The sequence below is a fragment of the Schistosoma haematobium genome, chromosome 1 (genome assembly GCF_000699445.3).
Source record: "Schistosoma haematobium chromosome 1, whole genome shotgun sequence".
Classification (NCBI taxonomy): domain Eukaryota; kingdom Metazoa; phylum Platyhelminthes; class Trematoda; order Strigeidida; family Schistosomatidae; genus Schistosoma; species Schistosoma haematobium.
Window position 1 is genome coordinate 79,264,043 of NC_067196.1, and position 19,553 is coordinate 79,283,595.

The 19,553-nt window shown below is 33.9% G+C and overlaps 1 protein-coding gene across 1 annotated transcript; it reads right to left on the minus strand.

The window, feature by feature from the left end:
• Positions 1 to 337: 337 nt before the first annotated feature.
• On the minus strand, positions 338 to 5,507 carry CNPPD1 (Cyclin-dependent protein kinase). The gene is made up of 4 exons (XM_051209782.1): positions 5,351 to 5,507; positions 1,712 to 1,966; positions 1,346 to 1,672; positions 338 to 809 (listed from the first exon to the last, which is right to left on the minus strand). Exons 2-4 carry the CDS (start codon positions 1,712 to 1,714, stop codon positions 465 to 467), a joined length of 675 nt encoding a protein of 224 aa, XP_051075246.1. The 5' UTR covers positions 1,715 to 1,966; positions 5,351 to 5,507; the 3' UTR covers positions 338 to 464.
• Positions 5,508 to 19,553: the final 14,046 nt, after the last annotated feature.

Genomic DNA, 19,553 nt, shown 5'->3' on the forward strand with positions numbered 1-19,553 from the left:
AACACCAATCGGAAGTGGAAAACCGGGCAACAGAAGATCAAGTTGAAGAGAATAGAAAGGGATTATGGACTGGAAGAATCGTATAGAATGTGAAGGATAAGTGATGGAAATTTGAAAATGAAGTATTTTATGTACGGTTTTTATATTTTATCAAGATACTGTAATTTCGCACTAAAATACAATCGATTGCCCCCACTTGAGTGGTCGTTCGTTAGGACTACTAATAATGACGACACTTGTTTGTGTCTTAAAAACAAAAACATGATAGCAACAACATCATCCCATTCACTTAGTATTTGGCATAACTTGCTCAGATTAGTCATTAAAAACGATCAAAAACAAGCGTGGAGGGAAGGATACATTCAAAACATTTTCTTTATATACACAACTGATGAAGATCGGTATTAAAATAATAGAAATGTTAGTACCATTGGGAATCTTGGAGTACCTGAATAGTGGAAAATTTACTGAGTGGAAATACTTGAGGAATTAGATAATTGGGTAAACTTCCATGTTGGACAGTCTATCATTCGTGTAGTCGGATCAGTTTCTTTAAAATACGAGTAAGATACGGATTCATGTTGGCTATGATATCTGCATGTCAAGTCTTTTGTACATACTTCAATATTTTGGTTAGTAACATTTGTTAGTTCGTCTGAATGAGTCATATTTGACAGAATATTATCTGGACATTGATCTACAACGATTGCAGAAATATGTGTTTGATTTTGATCAGCGTATTGTGTCTCCAAAGAACATTGAGAAAATTGGTCAGTACCCAGATAAGCGAGCACCAAGACTAATAGAATCTGAAAGTAAAACAACTACGGTTTAAAAGTGCAAGTAAACAGATGACGGTTAGACAAACAGAACTCTTTTATAACTTTATCAACACAAGAATGATTGGGTTAAACTAAAAGTTGCAAAATGAATGCATTTCACACCTAAAATTCACTGGATATTAATAATAGTCTCTTATTACTTCTCAAACAATTGAGAGACTGATCATAACCGACACAAGCATTCAGCTAGTTAGTCTCTTCATCGAATTAAGACAAATTTTTAATGCTGACCATTACATCCATACACGAAATGTAATATCTTCCCTGTTGGTTAACTTTTGGTCGAAGTCCATAATCCAGACAAATAAAATCGGCGTAACACTGACTCAGATTAATTCAAGATAGTTGACTAACTTAATTGCACACACATGACTTGATGTAAGTTAAAAGATGTGCAGATTCAGTTATTTGGTTATTATAAATATTCAAATTGATATTACATCATATTTCACTTGATAAATAACAGGACACCTTTCACAGTTCGTGCGAAAACAAAAACTCACTTTGCTTACTCTCTTAATTTCGGGTGAAGTACGGTGCCTAGAATACTTCAAAAAGATTTGGGAAATATGTGACAACATAGAATATACATTGAACTCAGGTTTGTCGCCAAATGAATCACACTTGGTAATCTGACGGAAGACCCCGATCTCAAAACCAAATTGGAGTATTTGTGCTCTAGTTACAAAAAACTCCCAATTAAGAGCGGAAACGAATTTGACTTCAAGTTCATTCAACTCTTTGAGATCCATATCGAATTCGTCTGCCCATTCTGCATTGTACATTCCATAGTCCGTATCATCGTCATGTAGATATTTAGATGCCACTACCTTGAAGAAGTTAAAATAATTATATCACATTTCACTAACCATTGATACAGCAAAAAGATCAACTGCTGTAACTTCAGTCAATAAAGATGAATAAGGATCGGCTACTACAAGTTTCTCAATGAATAATAGAGCTGTGAGAACAGACACTGGAGGCACGTTTTTTGAACTACACAAAAGATATGTCAGTTAGAAAGGAATCAGAATACCAGAGATATTCGAGCACCATAAATGTATCTAATTTACCAAGACGTCTTTTGCTTGCTGAATTGACCATTTTGACAATTCGATCTGGAACTGCCAAAAAGTATTAAAAAAGTAAAACCAGAGGTTCACTTTTGTACTTTAAATACAATATATAAAACGTTGAACTAAATAACAATAAGATCTGGCGACACTGTAAATGAAAAAAGCTTAATATGAATAAAAACAATATTTTTGTAATATTTCAAATGAGTAGAAAAATTGAATTTTTAAGTTTTCTGACGTTTTGCGACTCATTATAAGTCACTTCCTCCGAGATTTTATTTATTCTCTGGAGAAGTGTCCTACACTGAGTCACGAAACGTCAGATTTAAAAATTTAATTTTTCTACTCATTGGGATACTACAAATACATTAGTTTTTATCAGTAACAATCTACCCAATGCCCAATTTATTTGGAATTATCAAATCAAACCTTGATAATGAAGCCTACAAAAGTTGAGTACTTTAAGACCACGGCATACAATAAATTCGTAGGAAATGGTGTCGGTACGTTAGTGTCTTAACATGTCACTTCACATGACATGTTATCAGCCAACAAGTAATAGAACAAAAGGAAATAGACATATGTTTTGTAGATTCTTCATACTGGAATGGATTCATTAAGCGAAGTTGATTTTTAGTCGTGTGGAGCTTTACCTATGACCACCTGATTCTTTATAACTACAGATGAAAGTCTAATATAAATAGAAGCTTAAGTGATTGAGCCGAAACTCAAATACGCTGTTTAAAGTACCCTTCAAATGGAGGCAGTAGGTATCTATTTTATGCTAACTTAGATAAGTCTGATGTTCCTAGACAGTTAGGTGTTAAATAGTTGCTAGTAAAACTTAAGGAAACCCCAATAGTTAATACAGTACTAGTTATAAAATTAACATGTTGGGATAAATGGTAACTAACACTTTTTTCACTCCTATGCCTCGTCTCAAAACTGACTTGAATAGATATGAGAAAATAAACATACACAAAAAAACCTTGTTTTAAAATAGCAGTTTAAAAGCGAAACCCATAGTGCAAATATTTTAGTTGATTTTGATTCAAAACTTACCTGACCTACACGTGTTTTTTAAGCTGAACAACAATCAATCTATAAATAACCTGGAATATGGGACAAATGTGTATCAGCTTAAGCTTTTAGAACATGGATAAACAGCGAGAGAAAACCAACGACATATAGTAAAGAACTAGATGTAGTAGAAGGATTGGACATAAAACATCTGGTTCGAAAAGAAGGAACGAAATAGAGGAATAGAATAATAATAATAATAACCAGTATTTAAAGATGTTCTACAGGAGACTTTCTGTAACTTGGTAAGACAAAATTTCGTCTGTTGAAATCCATGAATATACTAATAATCGAAAGATGGGTGTAAAGATATGTGACTGAGTGATGGGCACCCACGACATTGTATTATTGATTTGGGCCCCTGGATGATTAGAAATCAAGGACAGGAACACTAGCCAGATGAGTAGCTTTTTGTGTAATGAAATAATATGCTTATGTCAGGCAGTCATCAACATAGAACTGCGTACGTACGTACATCACCTCGAGTTGCCATACCACATTAGCACAGAGATAATAACATGCTGATATGAAAAGGTGAATACAAAATAAACATAGTGAAATATCATAGGCGATTGGGGGAGATTAGCTTGTAGGTCACTCATTCTTCAATCAACTAAGACCTAACTGTTAGGTCTAATCTTCGGCCATCGTATAAAAAAGAACACAGAAAGGATGAACTTGAGTTACTGTAATCCATTTAAGAGACACAACTGATGAACATTCTTATCATGGGGACCCCAAGAGGACAGTTAGCACTTACAAATATGGTAGACTTAATGTGAATAGCGAGACGGACTGATAACATGAGTTAGTTTGAGCACTCCTAGGTTCCTTCTAACTGAAATTCTATGGTAGCTATTTTAGAATATCTAAGGGGAAGATATTACAAGCTGGTAAGGGCTGAATAGGTTTGGTGAATCACTGTTGAGAATTTATAAGTTACCGACTAACCAGAGCAAATAAGACTTTCCAGATAAGAGAAATGGCCAGCACGCCCGACTACTTTACTTTCTATGATCAAATTAGACAAAAATATATTACCCGTGTACTTTTATCCGACTAGTAAGTCTTTAGACAGACCAATCAGTGAAAAGTCAGCCAAGTCATTATTTCAAGGGGCGTACTCGTGATATCAAAAAATAAGAAACCGCCACAAATACTATTTAACGTCATTAGTTTCGACGACAGTACTCAGTGACCATCCGAGTAAGTAGCCTTTGTTAAGTTTATGGGCTTGTGGCCCGAGATCTGACTTCAGTTGGATTGTATGCTGATTTCTATCGAAATAAGCATATCACCGATCCTCGTATATAATTATCGACTTAACTCGAGTTAGTAAATGATGGGGTTAAAGCAAGTCGAATACGAGAATGAAGTTTTGAATACGTATATTTTGTACAATCGTTAATCAGAAAAGACAATCATAGACGAAGCGAAATGACTCGCAGTAGAGGCGTATAAGCCAACTCGATTTAATCGAGTGTTAATCCATATTTATAGTCAGAACAAAAATAAGCTACAGACATGTATTGAGTAGGATAAGAAATACACACACTTACATAAAAAGTCAAGGTCGATAAGCGAGCAGTCAACAAGCTTCAAATGTGACTCAGGAAGAATGAATAAATTAGCCTGTCCGGGAGGTAGAATAAGCCATGGGCTTGAAATAACAACAGAAACTATTAGTTTTAACATAGAAAGTAGATTACCCCAACATAATAGGATAACGACTAAGTTAGATCTACTAGGCGGTGGTTAAGTGGTTCATGCACTCGAATCTTAACCATTAGGTCACAGGCTCTAACATCGTTCCACCTATGCCAGTCCAGTGGTATCATCTAGTTAAAACTTGCCAACTTTGGCAAACTTCGTAGAAGCTGCATCGAAAACTTAGTTGCGTTTTCCTCGAAATTTTGACTGAGCTTAAAGAAACCTCCCCTTTATTTCCCCTTTTTGGGTTGTCTGGGAGATTACAAAATATGCATAGACATTAGGGGAATTTCGTCCATCTCACAAGGAAATTTCCAAAATCATCACATAATTGGGAGATCGAGAGCCCCAAGTTTCAAATCGGATTCATAAGCCCGTGAGAAGGGGAAGTTACTGATTATTCCCTCCATGACAGGCAAAATAGCTGACATTCTGGCGCTTTTTCCCGATATTTTCTAATGGAATATCCCAGGGTTATTTCAACAAAAGGCCCTTTGTTGGTTGCTTGCCCAATCTGACTATTTTGGAGAAAATCTTGGTGAAGCCGCTATAGAAAGTTTTGGGAAATGGCACAAATCCCCCATGGGGGATTTGCAAAATTTCAGGGATTTCCCCAATTGGGGACGACTGCATAATACTTACCGAGTGGACGCTCAAAACAGTCCCCTCCCTCATTATTACACAGAACATCAAATATTTCCAAGATAGATGGGCTTGGCCCTTTGGATTCTGATTGCTGAAGATCTTGGGTGAAATCCATATCTAAGCGCAAAAATTGGAAGGTCCTGACCTTCAAACTATTTCGATGTACAATACAGTTTCAAATGGTTATACATGGAAGAAGTTTCCGACTAACACTTTTATCTATCTAGCAGCCATGGATCGTCATTTCTCTCAGAAATGTAACTATGTACTTAAATATGGGTGAAAATAGAAGAAATTTTGGTCAGTTCAAATGAAGTGCTACATAAAGTATTATGGGAATATCAAGTATATCCTTGAAGGACTTCTGCAAAGTTGTATAACTCATCTCAGACAGTATGGAACTTCTTTACTTGATTCATGTCGATGAGTAGAAAATATGCCATCAGTCCACTGTTGGACGTACAAAAATAATCAGAGCGAGAAAACTCAGATAATAATTCCAGGACGAAAGGATTTCAGATTTCAGATTTGTGTAGCAAGGACAGAAGACCTACTGCCCATGTTATTCCTTTTCTAGTATGCTTCTATGAGTGTCCAGTCTTCTCCTGAATGAGACAATTGAAGGTGCAAACACCACTGCTTCGGGTAACAGGTTCCAAGTATTGATGACTCGGTGTGAAAACCTGTATGCCGCGGGTAGTTTGTTCATTCTTGGCTTTTCTACTCGCGTGCTATGTCATCTGAGATGTCCCGGCCTGGTGAGAAGAAAAAGAGAGGATATGTTAGGTCCAAAATCGTTTCTTATTATTCTATACATCAAAATTAGATCGCCCCTTAGTCTGCGACAGGACAGAGTAAAGAGGTCCAGATTTTCAATTCGTTCATTGTATGGTAAACCCCGTACTTCTGCAATTGCACGGGTAGCTACCCTCTGTACTTCTCCCAGGATATCCGAGTCACCTTTTAGACAGGGGCTTTCAGCCTGAACGCAGTTCTCAAGCCTAGTTCTCACTAAGGATGTATATACTGTGGTGAACATGGTAGTATCTAACTTAGTGAATGTCAGCCTTAAAGCCCAGGGGATTCTAAACCGATTAGCTGCGACCTCCTGGCAATGGGCCGTCGTCTTAAGATCATGACTCACTGTCACCCCAAGATTCTTATGAGACTGGACCACGGGTACATGCACTTCCCCTATGTTGTACCTATTAACCTTTGAGTCCCCATTATGCATGTAGACACGCTTTGCCGCGTTGATAGGCATCAGTCACTCTTTAGACCAGCTAATCATATTATTTAAGTCTGCCTGAAGAGCACATGCGTCTGTATCTCCGGTTATTGCTCACCAGATCTTTACATCGTTAGCGTACAATAACATTGGAGACTGTACTATACTTGGAAGATAATTTACACACATTATAAAAAGTAAAGGACCTAGGACGGAACCTTGAGGCACTCCACTAAGTACTGGTCTCCAGATGGAGCAATTGGGATTTATTCTTACTCTCCGTTTACGACCTACTAGGAAATCCTTAATCCATTTTAAGAGAGGTCCGGCAATACCAAGATTTTCCAACTTCAATAGCAGTTTATTTGTTGGCACCTTGTCAAATGTTTTACTGAAGTCTATGTAGACAACATCCACTGAGTTCCCGTTGTCCAGCGCTTTTATTAAAGACTCCCTTGCTATAAGGAGGTTTGTTGTGTAAGACAAACCCTTTCTGAAACCATATTGTTCGCTGTCTAACATGTTGTTGGTCTCCACAAATGTCATTATGGTATTTTGACTATTCTGTCCAATATTCTAGCTACAACACTGGTGAGGCTGATAGGTCTGTAGTTCGATGGAAGTTGTCTTGGTCCTGTTTTATGCATAGGAGTGACGATTGCATCCTTCCAGTACATAGGTAATACACCTTGGTCAAGTGAAATATTGAATATTACAGTCAGTGGGGCTGCAATATATTGTGCAATGTCTCAGGATTTTGGAGTGTAGTTCATCTGGTCCTGTTGACTTTTCAATGTCTAATGTGCTAAGAGCCTTAAACACATCGTCTTGATCAAAGTCCATGGTGAGCAAGCGGTTTGTTGACTTTGTATTTGCATCTAGTTCTTCGCCCAGAAGAGGTTCCTGAATGAAATCTGCCACACAATGTTTAGTCATAGCCTCTTCATTTTTTATCTTCCTCTATCATTTCAGATTCACTCCCTTCTTTAATTATGTTGGGAGTCCAATGATGCATCCTTGTTCTGTAATTTATGTACGAGAATAGTCTCTTAGGCTGCTTGAGTACAGATTGTGCCAACTGCATTTCATATTTTCTTTGAGCTTCCCGAATTTTTGTTATACACTCGTCTCCTACCGATATGTAGCGTTCCATCGTGCTTGCCGTGCCAAGGCGGATGGCAACATCCCAAAATTTCTTCTTTTGTCTTAGTAAACGTCGGATATTCCGGCCTATCCGAGGATGGCCGTGCTTCTTCTTCTTTGGAACTGTCCAGGGTATGTATGGTTGAGTTACCCGATTGTATAACTGCCTAAAAGGATTCCATGTCTCTTATGCTGATGCCCTTGATCCAATTTCCCGGTTTTCAGCCGATGCTGCAGAGTTGATTGCCTCTATATCTGCCTTCCATGTATTAGGACGGGCGGGCGCAACTGTTTGACAGGTCATCCCAGCCATGAATTTGAATAAGATGACTGCATGATTACTTCTCCCTAGTGGTGGGAGGAAAGTCATTTGACCAACGTCATCACATTGTGAAATCTAAATCTAAAGGAGAAGAAGAGTTTCTTAATTCATATCTTGAGGGGTTTCTAATGTGTTGGAATAAAGCTAATGAAATCGAGATTGCTAACAGTTTTCAATCGAACGACTTTATCGATGACCCTACTTCTAAGTTAACTCAGTTAATATAACGGGCATTAAAGTCGCCTACTACAAGGCTTTTACCCTTGTTACACCAGGACTATTTTTACCCAGAAGAATATGATCTACACAATCTGGATTGCGATATACTACAACTAATTCAATATGTTGCCGTCTACATTTTAGCTTACATCGCACCAGTTCACTTGTCCAAGATACATGTGCCACTGTCTCAGCTACTCTTATAATCAGAGTACTTTTCGTGTACAGGATAACTCCCCTACGGTTTAGTCTACCAGATCTGCTGGCTAAAAAAACCAGTCAACTGAATCTCGTTATCTAATACTTCTGACGTTAATCAAGTTTCTGAGACAGCAATAACATCCGGCTTTTCTTTATCCACCATTGACTTGAGCCCCGCCATTTTATTTAGTAGGCTGCAAGCATTTGTGTAGCATACCTTTAAGTCTGTGGAGAACATTCCCTTACCAACCAGAGTAGTTTGGGGATCGTTTTTCTCCGAATTTTTACAATTTGAAAATCCTTAAGAGCGAGGTTTCTTTCACCGTTTCGGCGATGCTCATTTATTTCCACTTCTGCAGCTCGTCTCTTAATACGATCCGCCAGGCTGAGATTCTCACAGAATTATATTCCGGATCCAATTAGTTTACGTGAGTTACCTAGAATCAGGTTTCTTTCTTCAACGGTGGCAAATTCACCCTTCAAGAGGCGGTTTTTCTGAGGACTTTCAGAATTCACCTTTTGTCCTATTCTACATTCATCGCACTGCATTCCTTCCTCAACGGGGAACAAGCAGTTTGGTTGTCCACATTTATAAGTCTTACTAACCATTGTAATTTGATTTAAAAAAGTTTAAAACACAATATGATCACAATGTGGACACGAGTGTCAGTCAATGAGTAAAATAAGGCACCTCAGGACAAAGTTTGGCAAAAATTTCAAACCTTAACCAAAGTACTTTTGGTTAAAGTAGATCAAGAATGCTTTTTGGTGCAACAAGTACACAAAGCAAGGATAATCACGACAAGTGCAAAAATCACTGCCCTTTTAGAAACGAGCACCAAAGGTCAAGAAAATATTTAGTCTAGCATTTTATCAATTATGGAGATAGAGAGCTATTCCTGAGGAGGCTTAATATGATATGCAGACAGCTGTAGTTACACTAATGATGGCTCTCATTAACTGAAGTCTGAAAGTTAGGGAAGACACAGGTCCAACAATTCCCATTTTATTTAATATAGTTACAGACACCGTCCTAAAACTCACACTTTATCCACCCAGTTTTCAGGGATTGACCGCATGCCAAGTACTTCGCTTATTGACTCGGAATATACTGATGACAATCGTTCTTGATGAAAATGTGACGTAGTCTTGAGTCTCCCGGTCGCATCTGATAATAACTCTAGAAAGTTTAGGTTCCAAAACTCCTTATCTAATCCTGTCTAATTGAAACGGTTCCTGAATAATCGGTCATTTCCGTTATTATTGTTACTTTAGTACATCATCTTCTTATCTATTCACATTGCTAATTTATCTATGCGCCTTAATGTGATTTAGGGGTTTGAGTTAGTGAACATTTATGTCAGATTAGGTAACAAACTGAATTTAGTAATGCTGAGTTGACTATTTATAATAACCAAATAACTGAATCTGCACGTCTTTTAACTTACATCAAGTCATGTGTGTGCAATTAAGTTAGTCAACTATCTTGAATTACTCTGAGTCAGTGTTACGCCGATTTTATTTGTCTGGATTATGGACTTCGACCAAAAGTTAACCAACAGGGAAGATATTACATTTCGTGTATGGATGTAATGGTCAGCATTAAAAATTTGTCTTAATTCGATGAAGAGACTAACTAGCTGAATGGTTATGTAAAATTGTGGTCTACTAAGATATTAATACTGCTCTTATAATAGACCTAATCTTAAAATAGCAGAATTTTCATGATGTAACTGCCCAATCTTTAGGATCTTACGTGGAAGTCACATCATTGTCTACACTGACTCGTCGTATCGTAACAATTACCAATATTTGATGGAGAACACATTCAGGCTGGAGATAGAACAATATATTTAATATGAGTAAAAGTATGTTGCACAGAGCGACCACGCCTGTGAGGCTGAGCAACGCCATCTGATCAATTCGAATTAATTCAATTCACTCTTCCCGCCTTCTCCATCGATGGGTTTTTCTCGGCATTAAATGTTGAATATGTATTCTCCCAGTTGTCTCGTGTTCACCTTTAAGGATTGTGTGGTTAGGGCCCAATGCCACTTATTAGGAAATCTCAGTCCTACAGGAGGTTAGTGACGGCTCGGATAGCTCGGTGGTGACGTCTCTGACTGTGAAGCTGGGTGACACGAGATCGAATCCGCCAGGGAGCACCAGTTCCCTCAAGATTACAGGTACACCTTGCTGACGAGTGCCAAGTAGCACGAAACCCGGGTTCAGGGTTTCCTGTTGACTACCTCCAACTACCATCTAGAAAGTTTGATTAAAATAATAAAGTGATATTATTGTTAGATAAAAATATTTGTTGTTATTTCATCACAAAAATTTCTTCGAGTAATTAAATAGACAAAAATATAATTTGGCTAAAAAAATTGACATAATAAGTGAACTTTAAACAATAGAATAAATTTCTTGTTTATATGATGTGACTTTAACTGGCTATTGTTTATTTCTATATGATTGTAGAGTAGAAGTCAATTAATGTTGATAATTTAAACTTGATATTACGTAAGACTATAGTTAGTCTTAGACTAACATTTCTACTAATAGTAAAAGAAGGTAAATGTAGGAAGTTACATAAATTTACTGTTTTAGAATATGATGCTTGTTAGGAGAGGGATGTAAATTCGAGATCACATCTTAATTCAATTTGATTTTGTTTAATATAACATTCGTTATATTCAAGTGAAACATTTATTCAATATATTCTTTTCATTAATTTAGTGTAAATTTCATTAAGTACCATATTTAACATCCGCTTTTTAGTAATTTAGCGTAAATTCCCTTTAGTATCTCCCTTATTTCAGTCGTACATGATGTTAGTTACTCAATCACCAGATATGAGTAAAAGTGAGGTATAATTGAGTTTGTTTGCTTAAAGTGATTGTCCTGTTTTTTGAGAGTCAATAAAGTCCTTTTCTTATCATTGCTTTTTGTCTTTTAGCTTGTGTTACACAGACCTCAGTTTTTTCTGTATCAAATATCAGTTTTATCAATTATAAAGCTTTATTATCGGGTTATTTAAAAAAAAATGTCCAGAGATCTAAAATCTGTATAAACAAACGACATGAACTAGAATTTGATACTTTTTTAATGATTAGCTTCATCATGTCTATTTTTAACTGTTATTTCCATAGTTTTTCCATGAAGTGATTTATACTTATTTAATTAAGCATTTTTATGAGGACACTTTTCTAGTTTGAAGATACTCAGTAATGACTGTGTAGTTTTTTGACTTAGTTCTAAAGATTATTTGAACATCGTGGTGTGTTGTAAATTGACTTAGTCCAAAAATTAGACCCAGTAGATTCCAATTCAATGGCTGAATGATATTGTGCCTATTTTAAGTTCTGGTTTCGATCACACATGATGCTATTAGTTGACACTGTTAAAAAATCTTAATTACAGTGAAACATTTCTAACGCTCACCAATTTTAAACAATTTCGAGTCATTTTTATACTTTATAATGACAGCTGTTTGTTCGATACAGTGCAAATATGATCCTTAATTTTAGTTACTATGGTATGTCACACATTTTTCTCATCGGTTACATATTTGATTACGTATCTTATATTGAACTAATCACCTAATGACTATTCAGTGTATATGGTAAAATCGAATATGTTAAATACAAGGGAATATTTACATACAAATGTAAATTTTTCATCAAAATATGTAGGCTGATGATTAGTTGTTCTGTTCTATTTTGATACAGACTTAATGGGAATTTGTGAATAGATGTCACGCAACTTTATTTCCTTGGTACATTCAACTATTTGAGAAACTAGTAACATGCCAACAGTTTAAGTGAAAAAAAATCAGTGATCGAGAGATAAATTCTGTTATGAGTAAAAGAATTCTTAAAATTGCTAAATATATAACATTTAAAAAAAGATTTCCGAGACTATTAAATTACAGCACTCAATAATTTCTATAAAGAAATTCGAGTTCAGTTATCACTGAAATTCAGTATATATATTCATTTTATTAGATTATAATTAACAAATACTTTTTCAGTAGTCAAACTTATGAGCTGAAACTAAACCGCTATTGAAAACCTAGAAGCATTGGACAGAGAATGCTGGTCGGCAGCCTATGCTCCATTGGGAGTAACAGGCATAAGTAAGTAACTGGACAGCCGTTTAGTTATAGTATGGGGCTCCTCAGCAGTACGCACCCATGATTCCGCACATGAAACTCAACCATTTACAAAACATTGCTACAAACTCCATAAACCCTCATTTTGATAATAATAACAATAAATAGATATTAATTTATTTATGTTATATCCCGACGAGAATTATGAATGGTAACTCTTGAGAACTACTTATGAAGAAATACGACACATATATTTTTATCGTACAATTGTTAAGTAGCCAAAATGTGATTATTCATGTCCTTCCTATCATAAGATCTACTTTCATTCATAGACTATTATCATACGATTGACCGTTCTTGAGTTATACCCAGTCTATCAATTACAGTCTCCCACATTCACAGCCACTTCTGTCTAGAACTTGTACAAATGTTATTTTCTATGTTGTGGTACGATGTGGTTTATTTGATTTGTATATATACCCAGTATATTTGAAATAGATGATTGATATTGTAGAGGGTGATATTTGTGTTGTGGACTGAAGAGGGAGGGGTAGACAGGAAGCAGGACTGATAGGGACTGTAAACTGTTTGTACGGGTTTATGCATCATTGGTGCTGTCGATAAATCACTGTTCTCTAATTGGCGGTATCATTACGTTATACATTGATAGGGTCAAAAGGCCACAAGTTATAACAATTTAGTTCATAAAAATGACTACTGTTTATCTGAACAATTAACATTGATTTCTTGTGAATGATAATTAACTGAGATTATGGAAAGTTTTGTAATAATAATTTAGGAAAAAAACGTTTTATTTAGTATCTTATTCTTGTCACTGTTTTGTATTTTCCACTACAAACAATCATCTTTTGCAATACTGTTTTAGTGAAAATTTTCTGTAAGCTCAATCTGATGCACTACATAAATGATTTTCAACTGGTTTTGTAAACTATTCTTTAGCTAATTACCTTGTTTAACCAACTAACGTTTCAAATATAGTATAAGGCAGTTAAATACGATGGTTTAGAAGGTGAGTTTATTTCAAACACTTTCTAGTAGCAGATCAAATAAGAAATGACTGTAAAAAAATGATAAGACTTATCACTAGACATATAAGCATATGCCCAAAATGTACAGTTATGAAAAATTCTAACAAATTTGTGGAAGATCCCATGTTACTAAACCTCTATGTGATTTATAGTTTCAATTTACTTAGTGTTGTTTTATTTGTATCTTCCCATTGTTATTTAGAACTGCAATTGATCAGTTTCATGTAGGCATATGTACATTCTGTGCAGATTGCCTCAATATAGCTTTAAGTCACAAGTTTTTTAAGCAAAGATGGATAGTTTTATATCTGTTTTTGTTAAGAAATAAACCTATTTTCTGTTAGCAAACTCAAAAACTATTTATCATCAAAACATATGGCGTTCATTATGATTTATATTAATATTAGCTAGATTGTACGGAATTCGATTGTTATAGGATCGTTTAATTTTCTTTTTTAAAAATACTAGACAGATTTCAATCATAACTTGAATTCTTAAATTGCTTGTCACTAGAGAAATGAACTTTTCATACACCAGTTCCGTTCTATCTATTTTACATTGACTCAATTTATTTGTTAAATCATTAAATAAAACATTGACTTTTACATCCCAGTGTTTATGTTTATATAGAGACTTAAATATACCAGTCATTTCAAATATTAGAGAGTTTATATCAATGAGACAAAATGGTTATCTTGGAATTAAAATGTAATAAACTTGTACACATAGATAACCATTAAGTTGTTGTTCTCTTCAATTCTGACAATGATATGCACCCTCGCTATATAGATATATCCTCTGTACATAAACAAAATACATATAATGTAATAATGATGCTCACTTGCTAAATAAAACATTAATGGAAAATGGCTATCCTCTGAAATTCATAAATAGATGAAAATTCCAAGGTACAGTGAGATCTACTGAAATTTTGGTGAAAAAAACCCTGTCTACATTACCTTACCATTCCGCGCAGCAAAGGTCATTATCAAAGAAAGAACAAGGTGCATGCTTCATAAAAAACCTAAAAGACTTGAAAACGATTGTGACACATCCCACTGTGTTTACCAATTTCAATGTGTGTGTAGTCATACATACATAGGGAGGAGCAATCGTGATCTTAAAATTAGGATGTGTGAACATGTATCAAAAATGGTTGCAGAAATAAATAGAATCAAGTGACCCAATAAGAGCAGAGGATAAACATCCATCATCGTCTTTTGCTAAACATACAACCGAAACGGGCCATAAGATTGATCTTAACTCGGCTTTTATGGTGTTATATAAAAGTGTAAAAGGGTGTATACTGAAGTTTATTGAAACCTTAGCCATATGAAAATTTGAATTCCCTTTATATATTCATAAACAGTTTGTTCTCACCTGACATGGCTCAGAATCGATCACATTGGCGTAGGTGTATACACTCTCTGTCTTCCCTTAAACTAACAGATTAAAATCGCTTCATGTCTTTCTTTCTACGAACTAATTCTTTCTTCCTGTACTATATCCTTATTGCAATCTTTCTTTTATATACTACCACCTCTGAATTAACTACTTTTATGAATCCGGTGTCCATCTTGTTGTGTTAATGAGATATGGCAACTTGGACCGATGTATATATGTGCCTGGTCCTACGTTGTAGCTGACTGACTGACTGACTGTTCTCACCTTAAAGCTACCCTGGTAATATTGACCTATTATCCAGAGTGGTTAGGTTTCAAACGGTGTTCAAATCATTTTTATCACTCATATTATCATTATCTCCTCGTACCCTCCATTTCTAGTCTAGTTGACCTTTTATTTTTATATATAAATGTTCTTAACAAGTATGATCAAATTGTTCGAAATGTATTGCGCTAATATATCATCACATCGTCTTGATAATCTTCATCTTCTTATTACATTATCGAAAATACATATACATTTATCTTTTCATAAAACAATAATGAAGAAAAGAATTATGCTGATATTTACTGACTATAATCATTTGATATTTAATATTCAATAAATGATAATAATAATAATGACCCATAGTGATAAAGTGTTTTGTTTTGTTTTACTTTATTTTATTTTCCTTTACATTTTAATCACTAATTAAAGTGAGAAATGATTATTATTATTATTATTATTATTATTATTATGTGAGAATTATTCATCATATTTATATATAACAAAGTAGAATAAAAATGAATAATTATGCAATAAATTTTTCAAATAAAAATAAAAAAAACAATAAATATTTGTTTTTCTTTTCTGTTCTTTTTTCATAAAACAAGATCATTTTAGTAAGTAGATAGATGATGTATAAATAATAATTCACTTTATTTAGCATATTTATATATATTACTTATATAAGTAATAAATCATGTTCATGTAAAAATTTACAGAAGAATAATTTATTCTTTCATTGAATGTGATAAAATTAAAGATAATGTTTTTGTTTGTTTTTTTAATGATCTGAAGTTCTTTACTCTTTTTTTCACACGTTTAATTATTTATCAGAGGATGAGCTAGTGTTATAAAATAAATAATTCTATTTATATAAGCAAGATGGATGGTGGTTAACAGTGAAATCCAGGATGGGCGTTTCATCTTACTTAGGACTCGTCAGCTGGATGTATCTATATCAACATGTGTCAATAAGTGGTTGATCAATTACAGGCCTAAACATCAATGGGAGGATTGAAACAAACAATTAAAAAAGAGATCTTAAATTTCAACTCATTACACAAGCTAGTGATTATCAGAACTCAGTAGCTAGATGGATAATGTGGTAGAGTTTAAAGCAAACAGTACTGAGTTCGAGTCCCAGAGTGAACATCAACTCTGAGATGTTGGCAAATCTAGCTAGCATGAAACGCGTGTCTTGGATTCAATTGCTAGTCACCATCCATCTTTGTTTATAATGCTTGTGACTTAAAAGCAATATCAAAGCAATCTGCACTGGATTCGCATATGCCAAAAACTGACTGATTGATTGCAGTCCTATACAAACAATAAAAAGATGAATTAAGTCTATTTATAACTTCATATGTATTAAGTTTTATTTTTAATAAGTTGTTATCATATTCTATAATACTAAGTCAAAATTAATAATAAAATAGTATAACCAAATTTATAGCATATGAACTTAAGATAAACTTATAAATCTAATCAAGCTAACATTACATACTAGTTATATCGACATAGCTATTTGTTATAAAAAAGGGGAAATTCTTCATTCACATAACTTGATTAGAATAAAATGGGAACACTTGATCAAATCAATTAATTGCATACAGTGAGTAATAAGTTATTTTTGTAACAAACTATTCCCCAGTAATAATATCAAATAAATTATACTAGTTTCTGATTACTTTTATCCAAAGATATTAGAATATTATGTAAGCACCTGGATCAAACGTATATTATAGGGTCAGTTGAAAAATATAGATTTGTTTAGTTTCCATCTGTTTTCAGTTCATTGAGTTGAAGTATAACGTTACGTTTACATTAAGTGATATATATCAATAATATTAAAATCTTTTTCTTATTCTAAATTACACTGAAGAAAAATGACAATGGTGATTATGTATACATTACTGGGTAGATAGTTACGATCCTGTTATACATAGAGCCCGTTGCAATCAAAAAAGAAGGGTTGAACCAAATGATCCACACTTTTTACTTGAATAAATTTATAATTAGATGCCATTTACTGATTTCTTTTTTCCACTGGGCACGACATCTCATTTGCAGTGATGGAAGTCTTCTTAAAGGCAGTTACTTTTCTTATCTCTGATAGGGTGATGGTTACTGATTACTCTTTAATCGTCAGTGTTTTCTCAGCTAACTTCAGTCCCTAATAAGAGCTACCTTCAAATATTCTGCGATTTACGAACAGAAGATTAATGTGAAGAGTCTACTTCTAAGTTTCTTGAATGAAGGTGATTCAGCATACCATGTCAACGATTTTTCTCCTAGTTCTAGTCTCGGGAGACACCTGTTTAATAAAAGCTATCGAATAGTTTTATTATAGAAATACCTCTTCCTAAAAATCTATTTTCCGTGTACATATGACCTTCAGTTTGAAGTTGGTGAAACATAGAGTTAAAATTTAATTTATAGCTGATACGAAGATTAGGTGTTTAGATACTGTACTCCTTCAGGCTTATTAAAATATGAACAGATTTATGCATATCTCATGCAATCGGTTTTATAAAATTTATTTCATGTTGAGTGGCAAATCAAAGCAAAGCTTATATGTATTAATTGTTGTTAGTATATTGAAACCGGTCAATAAGGAGCCACTAGTTTGGGGTTCATGCCACGTAGTAACCATAGGCAAGGCTTAGATCCAGTCTTAAGGGAACCGATATTGCTATGATAATCAAATGTTTCTCCCCAAGTGTTGAAAAGATAATCACTGCTGAGATTTAAATTGTTATACGGTAAAAGATTTTCAACTAACTGGTTATTGATAATTGGTCAATTTCATATTTATTCAATCGTTTAAGTACTAGTTGAATTCTATAATGTACCCGCTACTCCGTGTGATTCGGCGTTGCATACAAAATGTTGAGATATTTGATGGTTAGAGGTAATCGAGATAAAATATTGTATCTAGCTTTCAAGCATCTGAAATCCCAAGGAAACTGTTGCTCCTTTTGGGACTCAAGTCTTCATCACAGATGAATTTAAATTTGCCAAAGTAAACATTTAAATTCCATATCACTTATCTGGCAAAATGTTTGCTTTCTAGAATACTAAACTCATTTTATTAATTTAATTACCTTACAAATTACTATTCAACTAGTCCTAGAGATACATTTCTCATTCAGGTCTTAAATAATTTTATTAGAAATACAATCATAACTTATTATATCATAGTTAACTCTAATTTTGTGCCACACTATGAACATTAATAAAGGAGATAGGGAAATGTTCATTATGTAATGAGAGAAACATTTCTATGTTGAATAAGACAAAGGTTGCAAATTATAACTGAGGAAAATGTAAAACTCAATATATATGTTTAATCAAGATAATCCTGAAGCAAGACATTATTCTTAGTTTATCACAGTCATGACTATATAGTACACTTGAAGATTTCATTTCTCTTCTCATCAATACTATCAAATGTCAAATGTTCATTGAAAACATTTATTTGGAAAAGAATAAGAAATGAAACTAGACAGATACAACAAAGTTGTCAAGTATGGCATATTACAATTTTGATTATTTATGAAATTGTACAGTAAATCAATCAGATTAATTCTATTCACTTGTCATTTATGAATTAGTGGTTTAAAAAAAATGGGAAAAAAAAGAAAAAAATGACCATAGTTTTTGTTTTAATACTTAGAATAACATTGAATTAAGCGTAAAATTAAATCAATCATTAATTATGAAATTGTCATTAGAGCATAAAACTTTATATGACATATTATACATTGAAAGAGTAATAAATCTTAGTAGTTGACAATCATATACACTGTTATATATATAGACAATAATATTATATCTAAATTCATATACATTAGTGATATATCAATTGTAAGTAAAATGGAAATAGACTATTAATCAGTGAAATAATGAAAAGGTGAAAGATTAAGACAAGAATCTATGTGAGATACTAAAATTATCATATCAACGCTGTGAAACGATATAGTTGTTCAATAATGGTTATACTATTTTAGTAGCCCTATATTTGACTTCTATTAGATCCTGTGATGATCATCGTAATTGAAATATACCTCTTGGTTACCCTCGTATATAATAATAGGCTTAAATCGCGTTGGTGAATAATGAAATTAAATAAGTTAGGTCATGAGAATAGATTTTGAATACGTATATTTTACACATTCATTGATCCAGACAGATAATCGGGGAAGGAAACGAAGGAATAGAAGAGAAGAACGAGGCGAAATAATGCACAATAAAGGCGA